Source organism: Malus domestica, chromosome 14 (assembly GCF_042453785.1).
Source record: "Malus domestica chromosome 14, GDT2T_hap1".
Taxonomy (NCBI): domain Eukaryota; kingdom Viridiplantae; phylum Streptophyta; class Magnoliopsida; order Rosales; family Rosaceae; genus Malus; species Malus domestica.
Window position 1 is genome coordinate 27,733,237 of NC_091674.1, and position 24,338 is coordinate 27,757,574.

The 24,338-nt window shown below is 37.8% G+C and overlaps 3 protein-coding genes, 1 long non-coding RNA gene and 1 pseudogene across 4 annotated transcripts; 2 read left to right on the plus strand and 3 right to left on the minus strand.

Annotated features, from left to right (window-relative positions):
* The first annotated feature begins 450 nt into the window (after nt 1–450).
* Nucleotides 451–1,588, plus strand: LOC103447846 (uncharacterized). Its single transcript, XR_011575377.1, has 2 exons — nt 451–1,016; nt 1,160–1,588. It is a non-coding gene; the product is annotated as an uncharacterized lncRNA (long non-coding RNA).
* Nucleotides 1,589–4,465: 2,877 nt separating this feature from the next.
* LOC103447845 (inactive protein RESTRICTED TEV MOVEMENT 2-like) lies at nt 4,466–6,035 on the minus strand. Its single transcript, XM_008387046.4, has 2 exons — nt 5,567–6,035; nt 4,466–5,181 (listed from the first exon to the last, which is right to left on the minus strand). Exons 1-2 carry the CDS (start codon nt 5,706–5,708, stop codon nt 4,634–4,636), a joined length of 690 nt encoding a protein of 229 aa, XP_008385268.2. The 5' UTR covers nt 5,709–6,035; the 3' UTR covers nt 4,466–4,633.
* Nucleotides 6,036–9,792: 3,757 nt separating this feature from the next.
* Nucleotides 9,793–11,833, plus strand: LOC103430010 (pectate lyase-like). Its single transcript, XM_029092293.2, has 4 exons — nt 9,793–10,142; nt 10,286–10,940; nt 11,036–11,278; nt 11,358–11,833. Exons 1-4 carry the CDS (start codon nt 9,940–9,942, stop codon nt 11,574–11,576), a joined length of 1,320 nt encoding a protein of 439 aa, XP_028948126.1. The 5' UTR covers nt 9,793–9,939; the 3' UTR covers nt 11,577–11,833.
* Nucleotides 9,966–16,310, minus strand: LOC103429997 (isochorismate synthase 2, chloroplastic-like; annotated as a pseudogene).
* Nucleotides 16,311–16,791: 481 nt separating this feature from the next.
* On the minus strand, nt 16,792–23,571 carry LOC103429998 (uncharacterized). The gene is made up of 13 exons (XM_008368130.4): nt 22,333–23,571; nt 22,025–22,202; nt 21,635–21,747; nt 21,421–21,522; nt 20,707–20,776; nt 20,104–20,159; nt 19,324–19,374; nt 19,105–19,209; nt 18,664–18,708; nt 18,078–18,183; nt 17,786–17,991; nt 17,479–17,565; nt 16,792–17,212 (listed from the first exon to the last, which is right to left on the minus strand). Exons 1-13 carry the CDS (start codon nt 23,341–23,343, stop codon nt 17,036–17,038), a joined length of 2,307 nt encoding a protein of 768 aa, XP_008366352.2. The 5' UTR covers nt 23,344–23,571; the 3' UTR covers nt 16,792–17,035.
* Between the last annotated feature and the right edge of the window lie 767 nt (nt 23,572–24,338).

Genomic DNA, 24,338 nt, shown 5'->3' on the forward strand with positions numbered 1-24,338 from the left:
AGCTAATGAGGATAATCAGTGGGTGGACGTAATACAACAAAGTGTACTAAACCCAAAAATGATTCACTATTAGACTTATATCAAGTTTACTCTAAAAATAATCAATTAAGCATACCTTTCTCTTTCTTACTTCCACAAATGTATATTAAGTATCAAATTCTGGTTTTCATTAAAATTATTGTTTTCCATAAAAAAAAAAAAATATAGCTACCACATTCAAGTGTTCAATCGAATCATTTCCTCCACATTTTTTCGTAGCATTATAGACAATATACAAGTTAATCTGATAATTAAAAGAAATGGAATCGACAACGTTTATGAAGGTTTTATCCTTTTCTACCATTTTTCTTTTTTGGATGTTGGCTATTAGTATCACTCTCGAGGAGTGGTCAAGAGAAATTGTATAAAATTAGAAGGGAAAGAAAAAGAAAAGAAAATAACCGAAGCTCATCCAATAAGCATAAGAAATTAGAAGGCAGATAGGAATTTCGACCGTTGAAAGGGGAGAGGGGCTCCCCTCTCTTCCCTCCCCACTTCTCATTCGCATTTCTTCGCTTCATTTAGTTAATCTAGCTCTGCATATATAACCCATCTCCCACTGCAATTCTGAAACTTTAAATTAATTCACTTCCAAGAAAACTAATTAGCCATGGAAACTTGCCCTACCCTGCCCTGAAAATTAAAGCCGTTACTTCGAACCCTAGCAGTCTGGTAGGTCTGGTTTCACACCCGTAATATAGGAAAAAAAAAAGATTCTCTAAAACAAAATTGAACAAATGATAAGGTGAGGAAATAAAGGTGAATAACTGAGCAATGGAAGCTAATTACAAGCTAAATGTGTTTATTTTATGTATTTTTATTATTACAATCACAATTCCGGCAACGGTGAGGGCCAACATTGCGGATTTCGACGCGCACTGGCAAGGTCGAGCAAAAGAAGCGAAGCAAGCCGCCAACGAAGCCTACAATAAAAATCCTGCACAAGTCACTGAAAGTTTCAACAAGGAAGTCCACGAGTAAGTTCCTTGTCACACAAGCAACCAACATTTTTAACCACCACCAATGTTGAATGTTTCATCGTGTACTTTAATTTGTAAAGAACTTTGATTTTTCGGTTTTGAAATTGTTCATTTACAAAGCTTTTATTCAATGGAAGCAGCACGTTTGATGCCGCGAATAAAACGAGAAGGAACTTGAAACAGAAGTACAAGGGTCCATGCCTGGCTACAAACCCTAGCTTGGTACAGTGTCGAATTCCTCATCAAGCTCATCCGGGTCGACCGTATTCGCTTGTGAAAGCCGGATATCCGTTGCAGGCCTTGTTAGTAGATTTGGTTGAGGGGCAGAGGCAAATGCACACTAGGATTTAGGTGGTCTCAGGACTATTCGTAGTTCAGAAGATACAGATGTAAAGATCTTTTAAAGACTCTCCGAACGTTTTATACGAATTTTTATGTACCTATCAAGTGATTGATGTAATACATGCTAGTATCTTGACATGTTGCGTGGAAAACACTAGACAATTCTTTAAATATCACTCATCAAGTATTTGATGAAATGCCTCAATAAATAAACGGAAATTTTTTTTGCCCTCTTTGCACTTTATTTTTATCTAAAAATTTTAGACCTTTAACCTTGAGACCACTCAAAATTCGAATCTTGAATGTGCCATTGTTAAGAGGTAAATGGTAATGGAGAGAAGCGAATGTTTTTTTGGTTGGGTTGGGGTGGGGGAGAGATTAGATTCCATTCTCACTCTACATCCCCCTCTTTATTTTCTTTGTTTTTTCCCCTATTTTTATAATGTATTTTTTTTTATGCATGCTTTTGTTTAAGACGAGCCTTGCATACCAATTAAAAATACATTCAGTCCAAACGAATTTGGGATCACCACATGGAAAAAAGGAAAACATAAAACCGATGTTTCTAGCATAACAATAAACGACAATGATATAAATTAATAATACTACATAACAGTGTAATGAATTCAATATTAACAGTTGTATCGAATTGAGCATATCAACCTGGGTGGGTGTGTGGTCTCATGGTCATTGGTGGATATATGCCATGCATGGTAGTAGTAGTGTGGATAAGGCACATGATTCCAATTCCAAAGCCAAAGTATCCTTCTAGTGGAAAAGCAGGAACATTTTGAAAAGTGCTTACTTCCAAATAAAATTTCAAAAACCATGCTTCGTTGTTCGAAGAAGAGCAACAAGTGCTACTAAAAAGGTCAATTGCAAATAGTCACGTGTCTAAATAATTAAAATTGAAAAATATAATTGGACACTTGTCCATTTGTGATTGCATTTCAATAACAAATGTTGTTCTTTCAGCAGCGAACATGGTTCCTGAAATTTTAGTTTACTGAAATTGAAATATAGAAAAATACTTTACTATTTTATACAATAATAGTTATTTCTAGTTGCAAACAAATCACAGTTTGACATGAATTTTTTGTATAAATTTAATAAGTTTTGTACATGTGTCAAATTGTAATTTGCATACAAGTAAACATGATAAGGACCCAAACAAGCTCCATTAGAATGTATTGACTTGAGAACTTTGCTCATTTAATTTCCTCAAATGTTAAAAACAAACGCTCTTTAATAAAAGAAAATAAAACTTCTGTGATTAAAATTAATATATGTCTTGTTGTTTCTTTAATATCCAGCCAATTTTACTCTTGGTTAAAAGATTGTAACCAAGTTTTAGATATGATTTTTAGGCATTTAGGGTGATAATAGATTGTATTTTTGTTCACCATTTTCAAGTAGTAGTAATGCTCACCACACTATTTATCTTTATTGGATGCGTTTGAATATTGAGATTTGTGGCTATCTACTAGAATTTAGACTTATCTAACAATAATAAATAGAGTGGTAAACATTATTATCAATTGAAAGTGGTGAACAAATATATCCCTAGAATAATATGAGTGACAAGAACTTTTGGGCACGAATCTCAAAGAAGCTTCTCAATCACGCATCAAGGTGATGTGCTCATCTTTGTGGAAAGAGGATTATCTTCCATTCTAATCTCTTTCTCATTCCCTCACTTTCTACTTGAACGGTTATGATTAAATTACGTCAATATCTTATATTGATATTTTTATACGAACAAAAAGGCAAAAAACAAAGTGTGAAAGGAGGGGAGGAAAACGGATAAGAATAGAAGAAGAGAGAATCATACTCCATCTTTGTGACTTTTGCTGCCTGCTCAACGAATCGGATCCTGCTGCATTCCTTTCCTGTCTGCCTACTTAGATCCACAAGGATATTTTGCATCCAACTTAAAACCGATCGAAGAAGCGGATTAACATTATGGAAAGTATGACCGTCACGCTCATAAAAGTTTCACGACAAAGGGCATTGACCATTGCCCCTTATATTAAACGCCCGGTTACATTTAACAGGTGCGAAATCAAAACTTTTGGGGTGCGTTTGTTGCACCGGACTAACTCGGACTGGATTAGCTTTAGGGACTAAGTTGGACTGGCTTAGATTAGACTAAGCTAGACTAAATTAGTGAAGTGTTTGGTGCAGTGTTGGACTAAAAAGCTGGATAATAACAAATATATTTTTAATTCCTATTTTATTAATATTTTATATTATTTAATACATATTTAGTAATATTTTATTACTATAACTATCTTTTTTTTTTCATTCTAGAAACCACCTATCCCCATTCCTGATTCTTTTCCGCTAATCTCCCCATTTCTTTCCAAGTTTGCTCCGTCCCTCTCCCTCTGTTTCTTCCTCTTTCTTCTTCGCCCCTCTCTCTCTCTTCATCTCCATCTTTTTCTTCCTATTTCTCTATGCTCATCTCTCTCTTTTCTTCCTAATTTTTCTGGGACCCAATTGGCAAATCAGAACCCATTCAGAGTCTGGGTCATCTAGGTATTCATGGGTCTGCTTCTCCAGCGTCAATAGCAAAGGTCTGCGATCAGGGAGTCTGGACTAGGTGGAGTGTGAGCAGAGTTGCTGAGCGTTTCAGACGCACAGTGATTTTGTTTTTTTTTTTTCGCTTTTTTGTTCTGAATTTTGGATTTGGATCTAGTTTTGAAAATGGAAATATTGCAGAAATTTTTGCCTTTTGTTTCCAATTTTGTGGGATTTGGGTTTGAAAATGGTAGATGATAGGGGCGAAGCAGGGCAGAGTTTGTATATGGGACCTGGGTTCCACATCTTGTGAGTAACAAGTTGATGGGAGGGCGAAGCGAGGAGGAACGAAGCAGGAGGAGTTGGGCTTAGCAGTCCGGTCGATTTCGGGGGGTCTCGTTAAGACCCCCTAGTGAACTACTTAGTCCTGTTTAGTCGGGGCGAGTGTCATTAAAACTTGTCCCAATTTGTATCAAACACAAGACTAGACTCCCACTTAGTCTAGTCCAGTTTAATGAATGATAGTGAGTGCAAACAAACACACCCTTGAATTCCGAACAAAATATGTTAGTAAAGCTCAAGAGTAAAAGAACATAGTAAAACCAATTTACATCTTAATCGTTGAAGTTCTTACTCTGTACATTTAATATCAGCGACCATTCGCTATGATTATAAACAAGAGATATAGAGAAAGTATAAGCAACTTAATTAAGAATTATAATTAGCCTTAATCATCTCATTCTCCAGCTTATTCACCTACGATTAACTAGCATCCCTAATGAAAATGCAACCACAGCAGTTACAACTAGCCCTTTGTTTTTGCTCAACATCTCCATTGCATTCCTTACGATATTCCCACCTTTCTCCTCCCATTTCTTTATATTTTCTGGAGAAAAAAATATGTGTTCATTTCCTAATAATTTTTTAATCTCTCCATACTTTGTGCCATCGGCTTTCTTTGAGTGCACTCCTTCATCTTTGGGTCTTAAGCCTTCCACAGTTTCATTCTTCCCTACTTGAGGAGGTTCCGTGGCAGCAGCGATGCTGCCTTGGACATTTTCATTCTCTATTTCTGGTTCTTTCTTCTGTTCTTCAACCGCTGCTGCCACCTTTGGTACGGTGACATATAGAATCTCACCGTCAAATTTTCCGGTGATCTTATCGACATCTGAGTGTTGCGGAAGGGTGATAATCTGCTCAAAATACTGGGATATCCTTTCGTTCACTTGCCTTTTTCCGCTGATTGTTATATGGCCGGTTGAGATATTCACCTCAACCCTCACCTCCTCCTTTTTAAAATCTAAGACAAGGTGATATAATTAAGCACCATAAATTTATGCGAATGCATATTTGTTATTTCCTATAATTATGTGACTAACGTGACTACTTGTTAGTAGTGGCTATTTTATGCACTTCGAATACAATTATTAGAGCATGAACACATGCATTTGTTCTTAACGAAATGAAATGCTCTGATACCAATTACTGACACACCTCGATCTGGAATGTCCACCTAGACATCCGAATCGAGTTGTGTTGCCAACACCTAGAACTTGACAAAACCATAAAGTGATGATGATGTCGAAAGTGCGAACAAATTAAAACCTAATAACTACTACTAGAGTGCGCATTTGATCGGGATTACAACATTAAGAAAACTATTAGATGCTGTAATATTGCAGTACCTGGAAGATCAACGAGAAGGTAATGACAATTGGAGTCGTCCGTCCAGTCTGATGAAGGAACAATCTTTTCGCGCATGCGTGTGGGTGTCGATGGCCGTAATCTCTCTTCCAAAGCGCTCATTGATCCTCTGATATTTGCCATATCAACGATCAACTAATACAAACTGCACTTATAACAACAACTTAATTAAGAGCTTGCTTTGTGTCTTAATTAAAATGATCAGTGTAATGCTTTGTATATAGATATGGAAATAGCACAATGATTATATAGAGGAAGAATACGAGTTAGAGTTTTTCCTTGTGGGAAATGAAGATGGAGGCAGACATTCGATCTTGGTTATTCCAAACTTAATATTTCTGCATGGATCGATGATGCGTGTTTTGGGTTGGACGGCATGTCAAGTTTCGGGAGGTAGCTTGTTCCTTGCTTTCCTTGCGTCCAAACTCCCACCCAGATCTCTTTCTGTCTTTGCGGCGGTGGTCTATAATTTGAATATTAGATAGATCTAAGAATTTTCAGATCTGTCTACACGTATCTAATCTGGAAAAATAAATTTTAATTTTTATTAAACCAAAGTTAATCGTACCTGTAGGCTTCAGGCATGGTCCTAGGCTCGCTAGTTAAGTTGGTTATAATCAAGGAAGAAAATATCGGTAATATCGGAAATATCGGTAGTCCGAAAACACGGAAATATCGATGGAAATATCGGGATAATATCGATATCGATAAAAATTACAAGGAAACCACGGAAATTGTAAGAAAAACTTGGAAATTTTTAATGAAACTTTGTAGGATGTTTATTTAGTCAATTATCTATTAGTTTATCACAAAAAATTGGAAGGAAATGCATTGCATGATGGATTTAACTGATTTAAGTTGATTATATAGCGAGCTGGCAAACATTGTGAGTGTAGAAAATATGTAGTAATTAATTAAAGAAGTTTAAACACACCATAATCATTTATATATAATTAATTAGTACAATATTTGGAGGTTTTATTTAGGATATTAAAAAAAAAAAAAGGGAAGTGAATAAAATGATGAAGAATAATGTGCCGAATTTGACACTTTAAATTTCTTACACATAAGCATGCGTCTAGGCGTTGAAGTTCCAAATTATAGTATATCAATTAACGATTGAAAATCAATACATTGAATAAGACTAAACTTTAATTTGGATGCCGATTATGTTTTTTCAAGTTTATATAAAGTAAAAGAATTGAATTTTGGCCAGCGTGCAAGGTATCAATCTCTTCGTCTCGTCGAGTAGTACAACTTTCCTTTTTGTTTCACTCAATTTCGTTGAGTATTGAAAAAGTTATACTCATTTGAATCTTACCCAGTTTCCGGCGACCTCAGTGGCTTTAGAGGCAATTTCCGGCCAAACCACAACGAGTCAGACGTTTTTTGAGGTACCATTTTCTTCGTCTCTTCGAGGGCTACAACTTTCCTTTTTGTTTCACTCAATTTCGTTGCTTATTGAAAAAGTTATACTCATTTGAATCTTACCCAGTTTCCGGCGACCTCAGTGGCTTTCGAGACAATTTCCGGCCAAACCACGGCGAGTTGGCCGGCTTTCAAGGTATCAATCTCTTCGTCTCGTCGAGTATTACAACTTTCCTTTTTGTTTCACTCAATTTCGTTGAGTATTGAAAAAGTTATACTCATTTGAATCTTACCCAATTTCCGGCGACCTCAGTGACTTTCGAGGAATTTGCCGGCCAAACCACGACGATTCAGACGTCGTGTGAGGTACCATTCTCTTCGTCTCTTCGAGGGCTACAACTTTCGTTTTTTTCTTGCTTGATTTAGTTGAGTTTTGACAAAGTTATGGCTGTTTAAAGTGGGTGTAAATTTTCGACCGAAAATTCTGATTTTCTCTCCCATTGGGGAGTCCCACATCGCCCATGTGAGGGCAGTGAGCAAGCAAATTTTCCTATAAAATCCACATCCCCCTGCTGAGAAAATCCAAGCTTGTTCGGCCTTTGGGCTATGATCAAGTGAAGTATGTGTTGAGTTCTCTCAACATATTTAAGTATATTTTAGTATTATGTTGCGATATTATCAAAAATATTGAAAATATCGCGATATTATCGATAATATTGCGATATTTTGACGAAAATCATTTGGATAGTTAAAAAAATTTCGGATCTCTAAAAAAACGATAATATCGGCGATATTTTGCCGATATTATCGATATTTTCTTCCTTGGTTATAATATGTGTTTTACTTTGATACACAAGTTTGAGGATTAGATGTATCACTTAGAATTATAAAATATAAAAAATAAAAAATAAAAGAAAATTAATAAAAAGGGTGTCAAATTTTTGAATTTTAATAAAAAACCATCATCTAACTTTTTTAATGATAAAGACAAGAGAAAGAAAAAAAAACCTAACTAAGGGCGCGTGCAAGGAGCACCCAACCAATCCTACTGTTGCATAACCCTTTGATATAATCCAAGCATATTTTATTACTCTAAAATTAAAATTTCAAATTAAAGTAGGTTTCGTTCAATTCAAAACCAGATATGGGGTGGTATGGTTAGAAGGGAGTCGATCAGGTGTGGGTTAGGATGGTTGGGGGTAGGGTTGGGGCAACATCATTGACAACATCGTTGGACTCATCACCAATTTTTCTAGTAATGGTATTGAGCTATTAGCCATGCTTGAGTTTAACAGCGTGGACGTTGATCTCTATTATGTTTTTTTTTTTAAATCTTTTTATTGCATTATGGTGAAAGAACTTGAAAATCTAGGACAAGCATCTATCGTTAAGTTTCATAAATAGAATAGTATCGTTAAGTTTCATAAACATTGGCGTACCATTAAGTTTCATAAACAATGTAGTACCGTTAATTTTCATAAATAATATAGTACCATTAAATTTCATAAACAGTGTAGTAAGTTTTATAAACCGTTTGTGTGAGAGGGGCGCATAGGTCCGTGCGTCAGTTTTTTTTTAATATTAAAATTATGTCTTTTTCATTAAGATTTAAGTTTTTTGTCCTTTTTATTATAATTTAAGAGCTTTTCACTAAAAATTAAGTCTTTTTCATTAAATAAAGTTATAGCATAGTTTTTTATTAAGATAAACTTAGTCCAAGGCATTTTCATGAAAATTCTCTTAAAAAATAGTACTTTGATCCAGGTCCAAAACTTTGAGTTGTTATTAAATTTAGTCCAATTCTAATTTTCAATTTTAATTAAATTTCTTGATTTATGCATCTTTACTCAAAATTTTAATTTTTTTTAAGAATACTCAAAATTTTAATTCAAATATTTAAATGTGAAAATCTAATCACTTTCAATTAAAAATAGTTAAACAAAATTTATATGTCATCATATATGATACATATATATATATATAGTACTTACAATATTGATTAGTTAACACAATTAACTTGTGATGAGGTAGAAGAAAATTTGAGATACATATAAAGAGCAGAAATAAGGAGAAACAAAATTTATTTATTATATTAATCTCAAAATTAAATAAAAAATAATCTATAAATAAAAGGGATATATATCACAATCTAATAAAAAGATAATAAAAATAAGCTAATGCGGATAATCAGCGGGTGAACTTAATACAACAAAGTGTACTAAACCCAAAAATGATTCACTATTAGACTTATATCAAGTTTACTCTAAAAATAATTAATTAAGCATACCTTTCTCTTTCTTTCTTCCACAAATGTATATTAAGTATCAAATTCTGGTTTTCATTAAAATTATTGTTTTCCATAAATAAATAAAAAATATAGCTACCACATTCAAGTGTTCAATCGAATCATTTCTTCCACATTTTTTCATAGCATTATAGACAATATACAAGTTAATCTGATAATTAAAAGAAATGGAATCGACAACGTTTATGAAGGTTTTATCCTTTTCTACCATTTTTCTTTTTTGGATGTTGGCTATTAGTATCACTCTCGAGGAGTGGTCAAGAGAAATTGTATAAAATTAGAAGGGAAAGAAAAAGAAAAGAAAATAACCGAAGCTCATCCAATAAGCATAAGAAATTAGAAGGCAGATAGGAATTTCGACCGTTGAAAGGGGAGAGGGGCTCCCCTCTCTTCCCTCCCCACTTCTCATTCGCATTTCTTCGCTTCATTTAGTTAATCTAGCTCTGCATATATAACCCATCTCCCACTGCAATTCTGAAACTTTAAATTAATTCACTTCCAAGAAAACTAATTAGCCATGGAAACTTGCCCTACCCTGCCCTGAAAATTAAAGCCGTTACTTCGAACCCTAGCAGTCTGGTAGGTCTGGTTTCACACCCGTAATATAGGAAAAAAAAAAGATTCTCTAAAACAAAATTGAACAAATGATAAGGTGAGGAAATAAAGGTGAATAACTGAGCAATGGAAGCTAATTACACGCTAAATGTGTTTATTTTATGTATTTTTATTATTACAATCACAATTCCGGCAACGGTGAGGGCCAACATTGCGGATTTCGACGCGCACTGGCAAGGTCGAGCAAAAGAAGCGAAGCAAGCCGCCAACGAAGCCTACAATAAAAATCCTGCACAAGTCACTGAAAGTTTCAACAAGGAAGTCCACGAGTAAGTTCCTTGTCACACAAGCAACCAACATTTTTAACCACCACCAATGTTGAATGTTTCATCGTGTACTTTAATTTGTAAAGAACTTTGATTTTTCGGTTTTGAAATTGTTCATTTACAAAGCTTTTATTCAATGGAAGCAGCACGTTTGATGCCGCGAATAAAACGAGAAGGAACTTGAAACAGAAGTACAAGGGTCCATGCCTGGCTACAAACCCTATTGATCGTTGCTGGAGATGTGACCCAAACTGGGAAACAAATCGCAAGAAGCTCGCTGATTGCGCCAAAGGATTTGGGCACAAGACGACAGGAGGCAAGGCTGGAAAAATCTATGTGGTGACTGATAACTCTGACAATGACATGGTGAACCCAAAACCAGGGACACTACGCCACGCTGTGATACAAACTGGGCCACTTTGGATCATATTCGCTCGAGACATGAGAATAAAGCTAAGAGAAGAGCTTATGGTGACGAGTGACAAGACAATTGACGCACGAGGTGCAAATGTGCACATTGAGGATGGTGCACAAATTACACTACAGTTTGTGAAGAATGTGATCATCCATAATCTCCACATTCATGATACCAAGCCAGGAAATGGTGGCATGATTAGGGACTCGGTGAATCACTATGGACAACGCACACGCAGTGATGGTGACGGTATATCAATGTATGGAGCCTCAAATGTTTGGATAGACCATGTCTCCGGGTCAAATTGCGCAGATGGACTCGTTGATGCCATCCAGGGGTCTACAGCCATCACCATATCCAACTGTCACTTCACCAATCATAATGATGTAAAAATCCATCTATTACATACAAATCGAGACCAACCCTTTGTGAAAAAAAATGCTTTTTACGAACTAATGTGTCGTTTTGATTCATGATGTAGGTGATGTTATTTGGTTCAAGTGATAGCAACTCTCAGGATGAAGTGATGCAGATAACTCTGGCTTTCAACCATTTCGGTCAGGGGTTAATTCAGCGTATGCCAAGGTGCCGATGGGGGTTTTTCCATGTTGTAAACAATGACTACACGCATTGGATTATGTACGCTATTGGTGGAAGCCAACATCCTACCATAATTAGCCAGGGCAACCGGTTCATTGCCCCGTCCAATAATGCCAGTAAAGAGGTACATATACTACTATGAACAAATAGCACTACTTGTTCCCTGAAAACAAATTGTCGATCCTAATCATATTGTTATCTAGGTGACGAAGAGGACAAGTGGAGCCGAGAATGAGTGGAAATCATGGAATTGGAGATCAGAGAACGATCTTATGATGAATGGAGCATTCTTTGTTGAATCCGGAAGCCCAATCAGGAATCTCCCAAAGGCGGATATGATCAAGGCAAAGCCTGGGACATTTGTGACTAGGCTCACGCGCTTTGCAGGTCCTCTAAAATGCATTAAAGGGAAGCCATGCTAGAGTATATGTTGAACAAACATAACAAATATGCATATAAATGTATGAATCTCAAACTGAACCCTGTTGAAAACCCAGATGTTTTTGTAGCGGTAGACAGTGAAGAGTAAATAGAGAAAACACTGTCCTCTTATCGTGTTCTTGCGAGGGCTGGGGGTGGAAGAGAAAAATATATGATAGATTTGTGAAGGTAACTATGAGGTGTATACACAGAAATGTAAATTTTGCAATGGATAAATTTCTGATTGCAGTTGATTTAATCTGTTCTTTCTAATCGAGGTACAGTGATATATTCTGCAATTTACCGTCTCATTTGTGGTGAAATCCTATTTCCGATAGGAACAGTTGACAATTGTCCGAATTTTCCATTACTTTTGTATCCATAATAGTGCGAAAAGAAGACCCGACTCCAAAGGTTATTTGATTTTCAACTTTATGTTTACTAATCAAATCTGTTTTACGTTTGTCATTGGGGAAATCATCCAAAGAAGCATCAAATAAGAAAAATATCGCCATCAAGAATCCCAACTAAAAACTTCGGAACTGCACTGACCTTTTCGGTTGACAGCCCTTGCGGTATATCAGCTTTTAATCTCTAGAGGCACTTCAAGTTTAATCAACTTGGTGAACTGCAGCATTGATCAAAACATGTAAAAGTTTATTGAAGCATATAGTCTCATGCTCAATGCTTATTGATACACAACGATGCAAATTTGAATGCTTACAAACCTGAGAAATCTTGAGTTCGAGTTCATCCCATTCTAACGATGCATTACTTCCTTCCACAACCCCGGTTCCAGCATAGATCATCGCGCCGACCGTAGAATCCAGAAGGGTCAGTGCTACGAGCTCGACGTGCTAGTGAAGACATGCCTATGTAAAAGAGTAGAAGCAAAAGAATACACTTGGTTTACCTTTTTGACTAATGCTGACCTAATGCCAACGGCAAACTCACTCTCGCCTCCACCAAACCAACCAACCGGCCCAGCATACATCCCTCGGTCGAATACTTCTGAAAGCATTTTGTGAATAGAAAGAATCTGTCTTCAGGAAAATGTTCTATTTGGACCAAAACAGCTGGATGAATCAAGTGTATAGAGCCAAAGGATTATGAGCGCATAGACAGCAAAAACAAAGTAGTAGTAAGATGAACCTGTTTCCGCAATTAAAACCCGTGCCTCCTCTGTTGGAAATCCACAAACTGCTGGACTTGGGTGAAGAGAAGACAATATGTCAAACTGAAAAGAAGCCGGATAGCCTGGAAACTTCAATTCGACAAGGACTACAGCATGAAATTGAACATATCCTTCAGAAATAAAGCTAGTGAGTTGCAGAACATAAGTAGAACAATTCAATGTAGTTACCTCATAATCTTCACTTCTTAACCTGCCAGCCAATTTGGCATATAAATGTTGGACTCGAGGGAATTTACGGATTGCTTTCCTTGGTTCAACTTGGACACTGTCACATACGTTCTGCAAAACAAGAAAGTACCGCGATTTTTATTTTCAGTTGATAGATTTCAGCATTTTCACTGATTTATTCCCCACTAAACAAGATCAACAACAAAATTTTAGACATAGAAATACCCAATAGTAAACTTGCCTCTAATTTTCTTTGTATGCTTTCTTGTACAATGGTAAACTCAAGGTGGTCTTTTGGACTGCAAAACGAATGTTGTTGGCTTTTACTAGTTGAAATTAAAATTATGGGTGTAAGAGAAATTCCCATGGATTCCATGCTCGCTTAGACGCTGAGGTTGGATGCTTGCAAGACTATTTGTAGCAGCGGAATGAAGTATAACATCACAAAATGATTACGAAGGGTCGAGTTAAACCTGGAAAGTAATTCAAGTTCTATTTGAAGATCTTCAGGCATCGATTCACCTCTGGCTCGGGTTCCAGCCAGAGCCTCGCTGGTAATGCCAAGCCATTTTCTGTGAAACAGTTGCTCTGGCTATTTACAAGGACCATCAAAATAAAAACTCAAACAACTTTCACAATGATCATAGAAGATAATAGATGTTGTAGTGAATGAAATTTATACTTTTCGAGACAATTACCGTGCTTCCAATAAATGCCGGTGCATTAGGCGGCTGAAGACAAAACTGATAAGCATTTTCACCTTCAACCTGAAGAAGTGTAGCTCAGATGTAATAATAATAACTTTGTTAACTGAATTATATGGAGAAAAATTGACCGGATAATAGCTTGAAGATGAAAAATTCCCTGTAAGCACGCCAACCATGCTATGGGATCGATATTGGTAGCTGTTATTACTCTGCTGCTACGCGCGAGTACCACCTGAATTCCCAACACAAGATGATTCGTTAATGAGGGAGGGAGAGAGAAATATGAAGCAAAGGTGCGTCTCAATACTGAAAACAAGCTTGACAAACCGAAAAGCTCGATTAACAGCATTGAGACACACCTTTGCTTCTTTCCTGCAGCTATGCAATACTACCATCTGCGTCCAGTACCTTAATAAGTGCTGAGTCGCTTCTTATTTTCTGTAAAGCTCTATTAACAGCAAGATCCTAATACGTCTTGCACGGGACGTTATTGTTCCTTAACATTAGTGTCGAAGGAACATGTCTTTGAAGCTATAAAACAACCGAAGATATCTGCATAATCACAAGAATTTATACCCACATGAAACATGAATACCTTCGATAAATACTAAACGAAGCAGATTTAACTCAATCCAAATATCTGAACCTGGTGCAAGGTAGCTTTAAGTGCATCAACTGCATCTCCCAAAGTCCACGAAAGAGCGCTGTCCCAAGCAATGGTTGTTGCTAGCATTGAACCTTCTTCAAGCTCATCAAACTCAACCTGTCATTCAGTATCTAGCAGCAGATGGTATAAATACTTACGAGAATTCAAACACGATTTATGGCTCGAAACAACTGCACGAAAGCAAATAATCATTCTACCTGAGGAACCATAAAATAAAAGTAACCAAATGCCTCCCATTCGGAGGATATGTCGGCTCTTGCATCGAAACGGATTGCCCCATAAGCGCGAATAAGCGGACATTCTGTAGAGAGGAACCTTCAGTCACGAGACGAGACAATTAGACTAGACTTGAGTTTATATAACGGATTTCGAAAGAAAAAAAAGCGTAGTTCTTACAAAATCAGCCTCCATAAGGGGGATCACGGTCAACTGTAACTATGGTTGATACCTTCAGATATCAACTATTGATATGTTGTATATATTAACGATACGGATATAACCATTGATATGTTATCGATATGTTACCAATATTTTGTACGTATGGATTTCGCTACAGCTACAGTTGGAAGTGTAACTATAAATATGTATATAAATGGAAATGACATTGAACTTGTTGCAATATGTTTTGTTGTTTTACCTCTTTAAGGACTTCCAATGCCTGTACGAGAAGGGATGCAGATCCTGAAAGAAAACTGCAGACCCCACGCCGGCAACGCTGACCAAATTGTTCTTCGATTTTTGCTGGTCATTCCCATTGGTGCTATCGATGTAAAGATTAGAAGAGTTGCTGGTTTGGCCTCTACCGGAAAAGAAGCAGCGTGGAAGGAATTGGTCTTGGGCGTACGACTGCTTCAATTTGCTGCTGGATTGGCACCTTCAAGCACAATGCTACTTTGTATTAGCACTCCCTAGCCCTTGTGCAAACTAGTACATAAGTTAGCAATAATTAACATAAATGGACTTTTAATGATTATAGATTTACATGCAACTAGGAGTCTAATTAAGGTGCCGGTATCCCAAGCCTATTACGCGATATCGGATAAGAAAGGTAAAGCACATAGTGGCACGTGATAGGCTTTAGATATTGTCACCTTAGCGTTCTAATTGCATGTATGCTTATCACCAAATGTTAGGAGAAATTTCCTTTTTAATTTCATCATGTGCTACGCAGTGCAGGATAAGGAAACAGGGATGTAAAAGCCCATGCTGTCCAATGCCACCCAACCACGTGGCACAAGCCCATTGCTCTGAAAACAAACCTTTTTTGACCTACTAGGCAATAACAGATAAGAGAAGATCTCACAGAACAGGAGCAAGTAAGAATTGAGTTTGAATGGCATTGAGCATTTTTAACATGGCTTACCTGGAGACGTATAATTCCGGAGGAAAACGGAGGCGGGTTTGAATTCAGTTCTGAAATGGCGGAGCTGAGCCGGTCCAGAGCCAATGAAGGTGTTGGAACCGCCAGAAACGACCGCGTTTCAACGGTGCCTAAAGGGAGGTGAGAGACTCCTTGGCAACCATTCATGGAAAGTGAACACAACTGAGACCTCTGTTCACACAAGGAGAAGGATATTAGATGACATGTCAAACATACGAGAGAAGCTTATCTACGCTGAGATGCCACCCAAGCAAACCACGTACTGCTAATGCGTCTTAAATTTCTCGCATGGCAGTGCGTCATTGACTTAAGATAACACCACAATAGCATCCCGCAGCATCAGGACGCATGTATGAATGTGATGGAAAAAAAAGGGGATGAAGTAGGTTTACATGGTGAGAGAAATGAATGGCTTGCCTGCTCGAAACTGTGATGCTGCATTTGACGGCTGCTTCGGGATCCATTAAACATGGCCGAGCAGCGGCAGCGGCTGCAGCAGTGGCCATGAGAGGAAGGAGGAGAGGGAGGTTTCGTCTCAGCTGCCAATAGGTGATGGTGCTCTCCTCCAACGCTTTTATAGAGAGACATGGTGGGGAACGTGACACGTGAGAGCGTGTTTCTGATCCAGTCTTAGGACTAGAAAAGTTCGCCTCTTTTTTATATTACGACAAATAAAGACGGAAAATATACCCAAATAGAATCGGCTTACAAAATTATAAGCAAATTAAAAATCACAATGTTTTGACAAGGAGGAAAATTCAAACTTTGTGCAAAAGACAAACACAATCCTTCCGACCAACTGACCTAACTCACATTTGCATAATTATTTACGCTTTAATGTTCATCATATTACAATTTTGATTAGAAGTTTGCAACCAATTTCATTTGTGTATATTCCCTCGATAGGATCTTTGTAATTAAGAAATATATATAATAATACTTCTGATTCATTTATATCCAATCAACCTCAATTATTCACACCATAGAGGGTGCGATGGGGTGTGGATAATAATTGGATAAATTTTTCACAGAATTACACAACATTCTGTCTAACCTAATAAAGACTCGTTTAAAAATGCTTTTAAAACGACTGAAAACATTTTTAGAACTAATCCTTAGTAAAAATGCAAATGTTCTTGGGTTCCAAAAACATTTTTCGCAAAAGCGCTTTTAACAATTTTAAAAGCGATTCTAAACAAGCCCTAAGACTACACAATCATAGGGATTTTTAATCCACCTCATTCAAGTGCCAATATACAACAAACAACAAAAATAAATTCATCTATTAACAAAAAATGATATTCCAACAACACTTTGAGGGGAAGAATCCTAACTCGTAAGACCTACTCTTCCCCCAAACCAAGTCCACCAATCCGCTGCCGCCTCCTGTCAAAAACTGCTTTGAAAGAGTCGCGTTCTGCACGAAGTTGCTCTTGGAATGCTTTCTGCTTCTTTGATTCACCACTGCTAAGCCTACCATGGGTGGTAGAGTTCTCTTCTACGGGTAACGGGTTGGACTTCTGCAGGTGTCGGAAGTTAAAAAGCTAATGAGACCATTTTGCTGGCCCTATGAAGGAATAGATACAACACATAGATGGTGCATGCACGAATACCACAAGAACCGTACTCTAAACGAAGGGTGAACCTTGTATCTCAACAACTAGCCCAGCAGAAAAGAAGGTACTATAACAACGACGAAGCTACATCTAATTACTATGTCCAACTTTATAATTTATATCATGAAAGGCATAATGTAGTTGTTTTATGATAGCGAAGTAACACTAACCAAGTTGTATCCAGAACCTGGTCCAATGACCAAAGACATGACATTCGCCTTCTTTGCTGCTGCTATTGAAAACCCAGTATAGCCAACCTGGAGGAAGGAAGAGCAAGGTTGCAACGACTAAGAAATATGTATACATAAACACCACTATAACAGCGATATCTTTCTTCTAAAGGTAAGTTAACAATCAATTCTTGCACTGAAAGTAACTATAAAACGACAAGTCATGATTTAAAATACACACACACACACACACATATATCAACTAAGCATATACATCAGTTGAGTGATAGGACCAGAAAATACATACCTGGTCACTCCAGCACACGGATTTTGCTTCCTTGCGATAAGCGTTAATCAGTCCAGAAAGAGCATTAAACTTGCCCTTCACACCTTCAGCTTTTTCACTATCATCATCGTATAATATTTCTGACCATTTACTCCTACCTAGTTCTTTCACTTCCGCAGTTGGATGGTCTTCTTCAGCGTCCAAGCTCTTCCCACCGTGCAAAGAGCCTAAAGATTAAGATTTACTAAACCTGATTAACTCAAATCACCCCTCACATTATTACTAATACGAAAGAATTATAAGCCAAAAATACCAATATGAGCATCATCTTCAGCAGGGGGTGCTATGATCTTTTCAGGCTTTCTTTCTTCCAATCCCGGTGAACCATCATTATATGCATCTTCTGTATCCATGTCCACCTGGTAGATATCATATGGCTTCATATCAAACCAAAATGAAAATAGATCTGGATCCAAAATATGTAGTAATGATCTCCTAGTCATCGGTGAGCAAAGTAACTCAACTCACTATCCATTGGATTAAAATCAACTGGCATTTATCTACCAAAAGAAGTCTATTGGGATTTAGTAACCAGCCATTATAGTTTAATCAATGATTGGTGGTACAATTCTAAGTTCTCTAATGAGTAAGCAATCAAGTTGATATATATCCACAGGGTGTTCCAACCACACAATGTGAACACACGACAACCACAACACTGTTGATCATGTTGACTCTACAGAATGGTCAACATGGTCAATACTGTGTGGTAATATGTTTGGTACATGTATATATACACATTTCTTTTTGCCTTAGGAATACAGGCATATCTGATGCCAGAGAACTCTTCTTGTTCAAAATAAAAGAAAATCAAAAGAATCAAATGTGATTTAACTTACTTCTTGAATGTCACTTTCCTTCAAGCCATCTCCATGGAATAATGACTGTCAAGCCGGCAATACACAACGTCAAACAAAAGCCCATACGCAAATATAAGTGATAACATAATCCCAGGTTTGTGTTACTTTCACTGGCCCTTGTAGTGGTACCTCCCCCTATTAATTCTTGGCTTTGAATCCTCAAGTAGTTTCGGACCCCAAAAGGGAAGGAGGTGGAGGTGTATAGCTCTCATGGGCCCAAAAGTAAACAGTTTCTTTTACTTTCACAAGTTAATGCCCATCCTAACTTTCTAGCCAAAAACTAATGGTCATCCTACAACTGATCAATGAAAAAGCATTAACTCGACCTCCATGTTCAACATTTTACACCTACAACTGATGTTTGCTTTGAACTCCTACATCCTAACCTAAAGTGAGAGCTAAATTTAAATGACAACAAACCTTGGTGTCCAATTGCAAGTATAGGGTTGGAGCTTCCTCCCATTGTCCAGCCATCTTCTGTACGTCAACTTGGGTAAAGCCGTGCACATTCCTAGCTCCGCAACCCTTAAATTAACAAAACTATATATGAAAAAACAAAAACCTTCCAACTTTATGTCTAATGTTAACAGTGCTTTCAAGAAAGAGAATAATCATAAAACACACACATACGATACTCACCACAGGATCCTTATATGGAGCTTCTAGTATATAAACTTCATACCCCGAACTCTGAAAAGAAAACAAAGAACAATGAGTGAACCAGAAAATAGACAATCCAGAAGTCACTATTATATGATCCAACCACCATTATTATGATTTTTTGGACCATAACTCAGCCCCCATTGAATATAAGAAAAACAACCAATCGTGCAAATATTAGTAGTACAAGAGGAAAATTGCTTCCAGATGGAAAATTACACGAAATTTCATGCATGGTGCCATTGATAAAAAAAGCACCACTAACCTTGACAACAAGATCAAATAAATGAAAACCAAAGTGAGTATACCTAAATCCCCACCTTACAACCTAGTAAGTAGGTAAGGCCATAAGAAACCCAACTCTGGAAGTCCAAACTACAGCCACATGTAATTAGCCCCATGACTAAACACAGTCTCCGTAGTTGGCACATATTCAAATAGGTTATAAACTCCAAAACAATACAGGTTGGAGAACTGGCGCTTGTTTAGACAGGGCATCAAAATACCTCATCTCATCCACCTACTTAAAAATATGTAATACTAAAACATAAAATCACATACTACAGCATCACAGAATTGCTAATCTAGGATATTGGCACACTAGCAAACTTCTCGCTAGCTCTCTAATCTACATTGGATAAGGTCTATGAAAGATGAAGCCACTACTGGGTTTCTCATGAAAATGCTGAGTGACAAAAATAGTTGACACTTACAGAACACATGGCAGAGGTTGTGAGAAAGAGAGAAATGAGGTTATACCTTTGCAATTGCCCAAAACTGAGCAAAGTCAGCTACCCGCAGATTGCGGTCATCCACTAAGACGAAGCACACATACCACCAACAAAAGGGTCAATTTCCGTACAAAACTGCATCTGTAGTTAGTTAAAATGAAGGCAGTGCATTGGCACTGCATCATCTCTTGTTCTACAATGATACTAGATTATTTTGCTTACTAAATTTCCTGGCAAGCCAGTATGGTAATCTTATCATTTTAATGCCTCAGGACTAGAAAATTTTTAAGATAACGAAAAACAATTTTGAAATCCTGATTCCTATCTAAACAACACTTCAGGAAGGTCACTTATGCACCCATGTTTTAGAGGAGACATATGTCTCAGAGCTGATCGCTTACCACCAGCCAGCGTGAGCTACTGAAATCAAAGTACACACTGCCTAAACATCATTTGACCAAAAAACTGTCACCATATTTTACACAAAATTCGCAAGTAATTCCATCTGGAAATCTCAGAAATTCCCAAGCCTTTATAAATAGCTACATAGCAAAGAAGAAAAGGGGCAAAGTAGAGATATAAAGTCTGATGTTTTCTGTCCTTGGTCAGCAAAAAAAAAGGGAAGGCATACCAATTATGAAGGTGAAAACACCCTCCTCAAGGGTCTTCTTAAATGCCTTCAGCATACTCGACCTATAAGCCTGTGGAGAAGACATGACAGCATCAAGGGTTTGATACCATTTTTATATGAATGGAATATAGAATTCTTAAATCATTCTATCCCTAGGCATGTCAAAATCATAATTGGCTCCAAAAGAAAAAAAAAATTAAGAAGAAAATAATACAAGAGGTAAATAAATAACTGACATCTACCACCCAATGCCTAACCCCAGCTCCCCAAACTAAAGAAGTTCCACAAGGATTTAAGACAACTAAATGCTAAAATTGACTGTTTGCACACAGAAAGATTAAACGTATCAAAAATTGAAGTGGTAGTTTACTGGATTAACAAATGAAACTGCAATTTTTTTTTTCTGTTTGATTGCTTGAAAGGAATTGCCTAAACTACAAAAAACGAGCTGACTATTTTTATTCTAGATGGCAAAGCAGGAAAGGTTGATGCAATCAAATTCTATAGCAGCCTTTTTATTCAGCAGTGACCAAGACAAAGTCCCAGGGCTAATTTTGCCTGACGCAACAGAATTTACACAACCACCTCCCAACCCTTGTAAATTTTAATCAAGTAACATAATCGTAAAACTTAAAAAGGCCAAGAATTTCAACATGAAAGACATTCAAATCAAACCAAATTTCTATAAGTTTTGAATATTTTGAACTGTTTTACCTCCTCCATTTCAGGTTCATAACAATACTCCATCACCTTCTTCACCACTCGCTTCTTGCCTCTAGCTGAACTTGAAGATTTTGAAACATCACTTTCCTCAACCTTTAGTATGAAACATAACACTTCAGTTAAAATTCTCTCAAGTGCCCAAAGAACACTAAAGACAACCCTGAGAAAGTAACAGGAGGCAAAAGAAGAGACAAGAAAAAAAAACCTTTTCTACTTCTGTCATAAAATAATCATCCATGGAATGGATTCGTGGAGCATTACCACCATTTTCAACCTCTAGGTCACGCAACATCTTTGCTAAGTAGCTCTTTCCACTACCTGATATCAAATACATTAACAGATTTCCAGAATATGGTCGAAGGTGAAGAAAAAAACTATGAAAGTAAGTGGGATGGGTGGGGTTCTGTAGTTTTCAGCTCAATTTTGAAGGGGTAAGTATGAAAATTGATCAAGCACTAATCTAAATATTATTTGCTTCTCTATTAGACTGGCAGACCACTATGGTTAACATTTTAGGGACTTAAGAAAAGCAATGTGCACTTATGAAAAATGAATAAACACCACCTGCACATATTACAAATATAAAATTTGGTACCTGGAAGCCCTCTTAGGATTATCACAAAATGATCTGGACGAGTGACTCTATGTGGCTGCTTAAATAAGTGTGTAGCATCAATAACTTTTGGCTTATCCAAAGATGACTGCTTTCGTGGAAATGGATACCCCTCTCCTATGTACTGCTTTGATGATATTTGATGAGCAGCATGAGATTGCTTCGGAATTACAAAAGGAAAATTTAAAAAAAAAAAAAGTTGTCATTAGAAGGCTAGAAGCCTAATAGAAAATTGCAACCCAACAAGAATGCAAGATAAACCATAAAAGCATACAAGGAAGCAACTATACCTCCATAATATAGCCAGTAGAAGCATGTGAAAATGGCTTACTATGAAAATAAGGCTGCGCCGGAGAGTGGGATTCAGGATATGGTGGATAGGCTGAAGACATCATTGGTGAGGAACCATAGGAAACCGGAAACAATGAAGGCGGCGATTTTGAATGCGGATCCATTGGAAGAGGAGGTGGTGGAGTGGTGGGAAGAGAAGGCTGCCCACTGAATGACCGAGAAGCCCGCATATGACCTGCATTTTCAGAAACAAATCTACCACTAGCAGGGGGCGAAAAGTAGCCTCCGTTTTCATTCGTAATTGGAGTGCCATGTGGAGCAACTCCAGGCATATGTTGCTGCCCAAGTGACTGTCTCACAGCATGCCGCTGCATTCCATAGGGTTGTGGTAGCTGATTGGTATGATCATAGTATGGTACATTCACATGGGAATGTTGTGATTCATTCACAGGCCTAGAATCTTTACTTTGATCTGCATACCTATTCGTTTCGCCATTCGGGATGGTATTACAATCCGAAACTGAACCCGCCCCACCGTGATCATGAATCAGCTTCAATCTCCGCTCATTATCTAATGAAAAGCTCGCATTGTTCGGGTTAAACTCGGCCTTTAAACCCAAACCATCGACCCTCTGCCTTTTGAAGTTCCTATCACCTTCACTAACGTACGCATTGCCACCATATTCATACAGTGGCGGACCTTGCGGCGGCGGCGCCAAACCGTCTCTGTACGGAAATTTCCCATATCGGTCTACGTCAAAATTAGGGGTTCTCTGCCACGGCCTGGGATTTTCAAACCCATTCGGATTACCCACGAACGGGCTCTGAGTACCCATATACGGGTCAAAACCGGGTCTTTGGAAAGGGTGACCCGAATCGTTAGGGAAGATCGGGTTTTGATTGAAGGGCGGATGCGGAGGGCAAAAGGGGAAGTGAGAAAATGAGCAAATAGGGCAGAGGGTACCAGGGATTGGAGGCCTAGGCCGCCATTGTTGGTGCTGAGGGTCCATGACAAGCTCTGATTTGAGGATCGTCGGAAACTGTGGCCCACCTGAAAATAATTGAAAATTAGGGTTTTGATTCTGCGAATTTGGGGATGTCAGGGTTCGAATCAGTCAACTGAGAAGAGAAGAGAAAAAGCATCGCCTGAATATTCCAGAAGAAACTACAGCTGAACAATTGGTTCGGATTTGTAGCTGCTTGTTAGAGGGGGAGGTAAAGCGGTAAAAAGAAAGGCCTTGAGATTTTAAGAACAAAATAAAATAAAGGCAAACTGAATAGTATCATGATTGATTTTTTAATGTAAAAGTATGGTGTTTTGTTAAAATGAACAATATTTGAAGTTTTTTATTAAAGTTCCCTAAAAAGAATTATGGCACAACCGTTGTTTTTTGTCTCGAACATGTGCGACATTTTCTAATGGAAACAGAACATGAGAACTAAGAAGCCATTCCCCATGAAACCCTTGCGTTTATAAAATAGAGTAGGGCTGGGGACAGGCCGAACCCACTTTTGAAGGGACCGAACCAGACCCGAGTTTAAAAGAAATGGGTCGAGTCGGAGCGGGTATAACAAATTTTAATACAGAAACCAGACCTAACCTGGTCCGTTTGAAACAGGCCGGTTCAAGATTGGTCCACGGGTCCTCTTTTTATTTATTTATTTGTTTTCTTCTTCTTCTTCGTCGTCGATCGAGTCAAGAGCTCTCGGAATCGGCCGAGTCGCACCAGATTGGGCGATCACCAGCCGAGTTTGAAGCCTCATGACTCGTGTAGCGGCTGTTATGATGTTGACGCAGTCGATTCAAGGGGTGGGGGGGAGAAAGAAACCCCTAATGTTCTCTAAATATGGGATGTCGTCGAAGACTCAAGGAGGACAATCGAGGTTGTTGGGTTATCATGGTGGTCGCCAGGGCTTAGACTCGCGACGGTGGTGATGTCAAGGTGGTAGAGGAGATGAATGACGGAGGTGACGGAGTGTGGGTGAAAGAACCGTGGAAAGGACG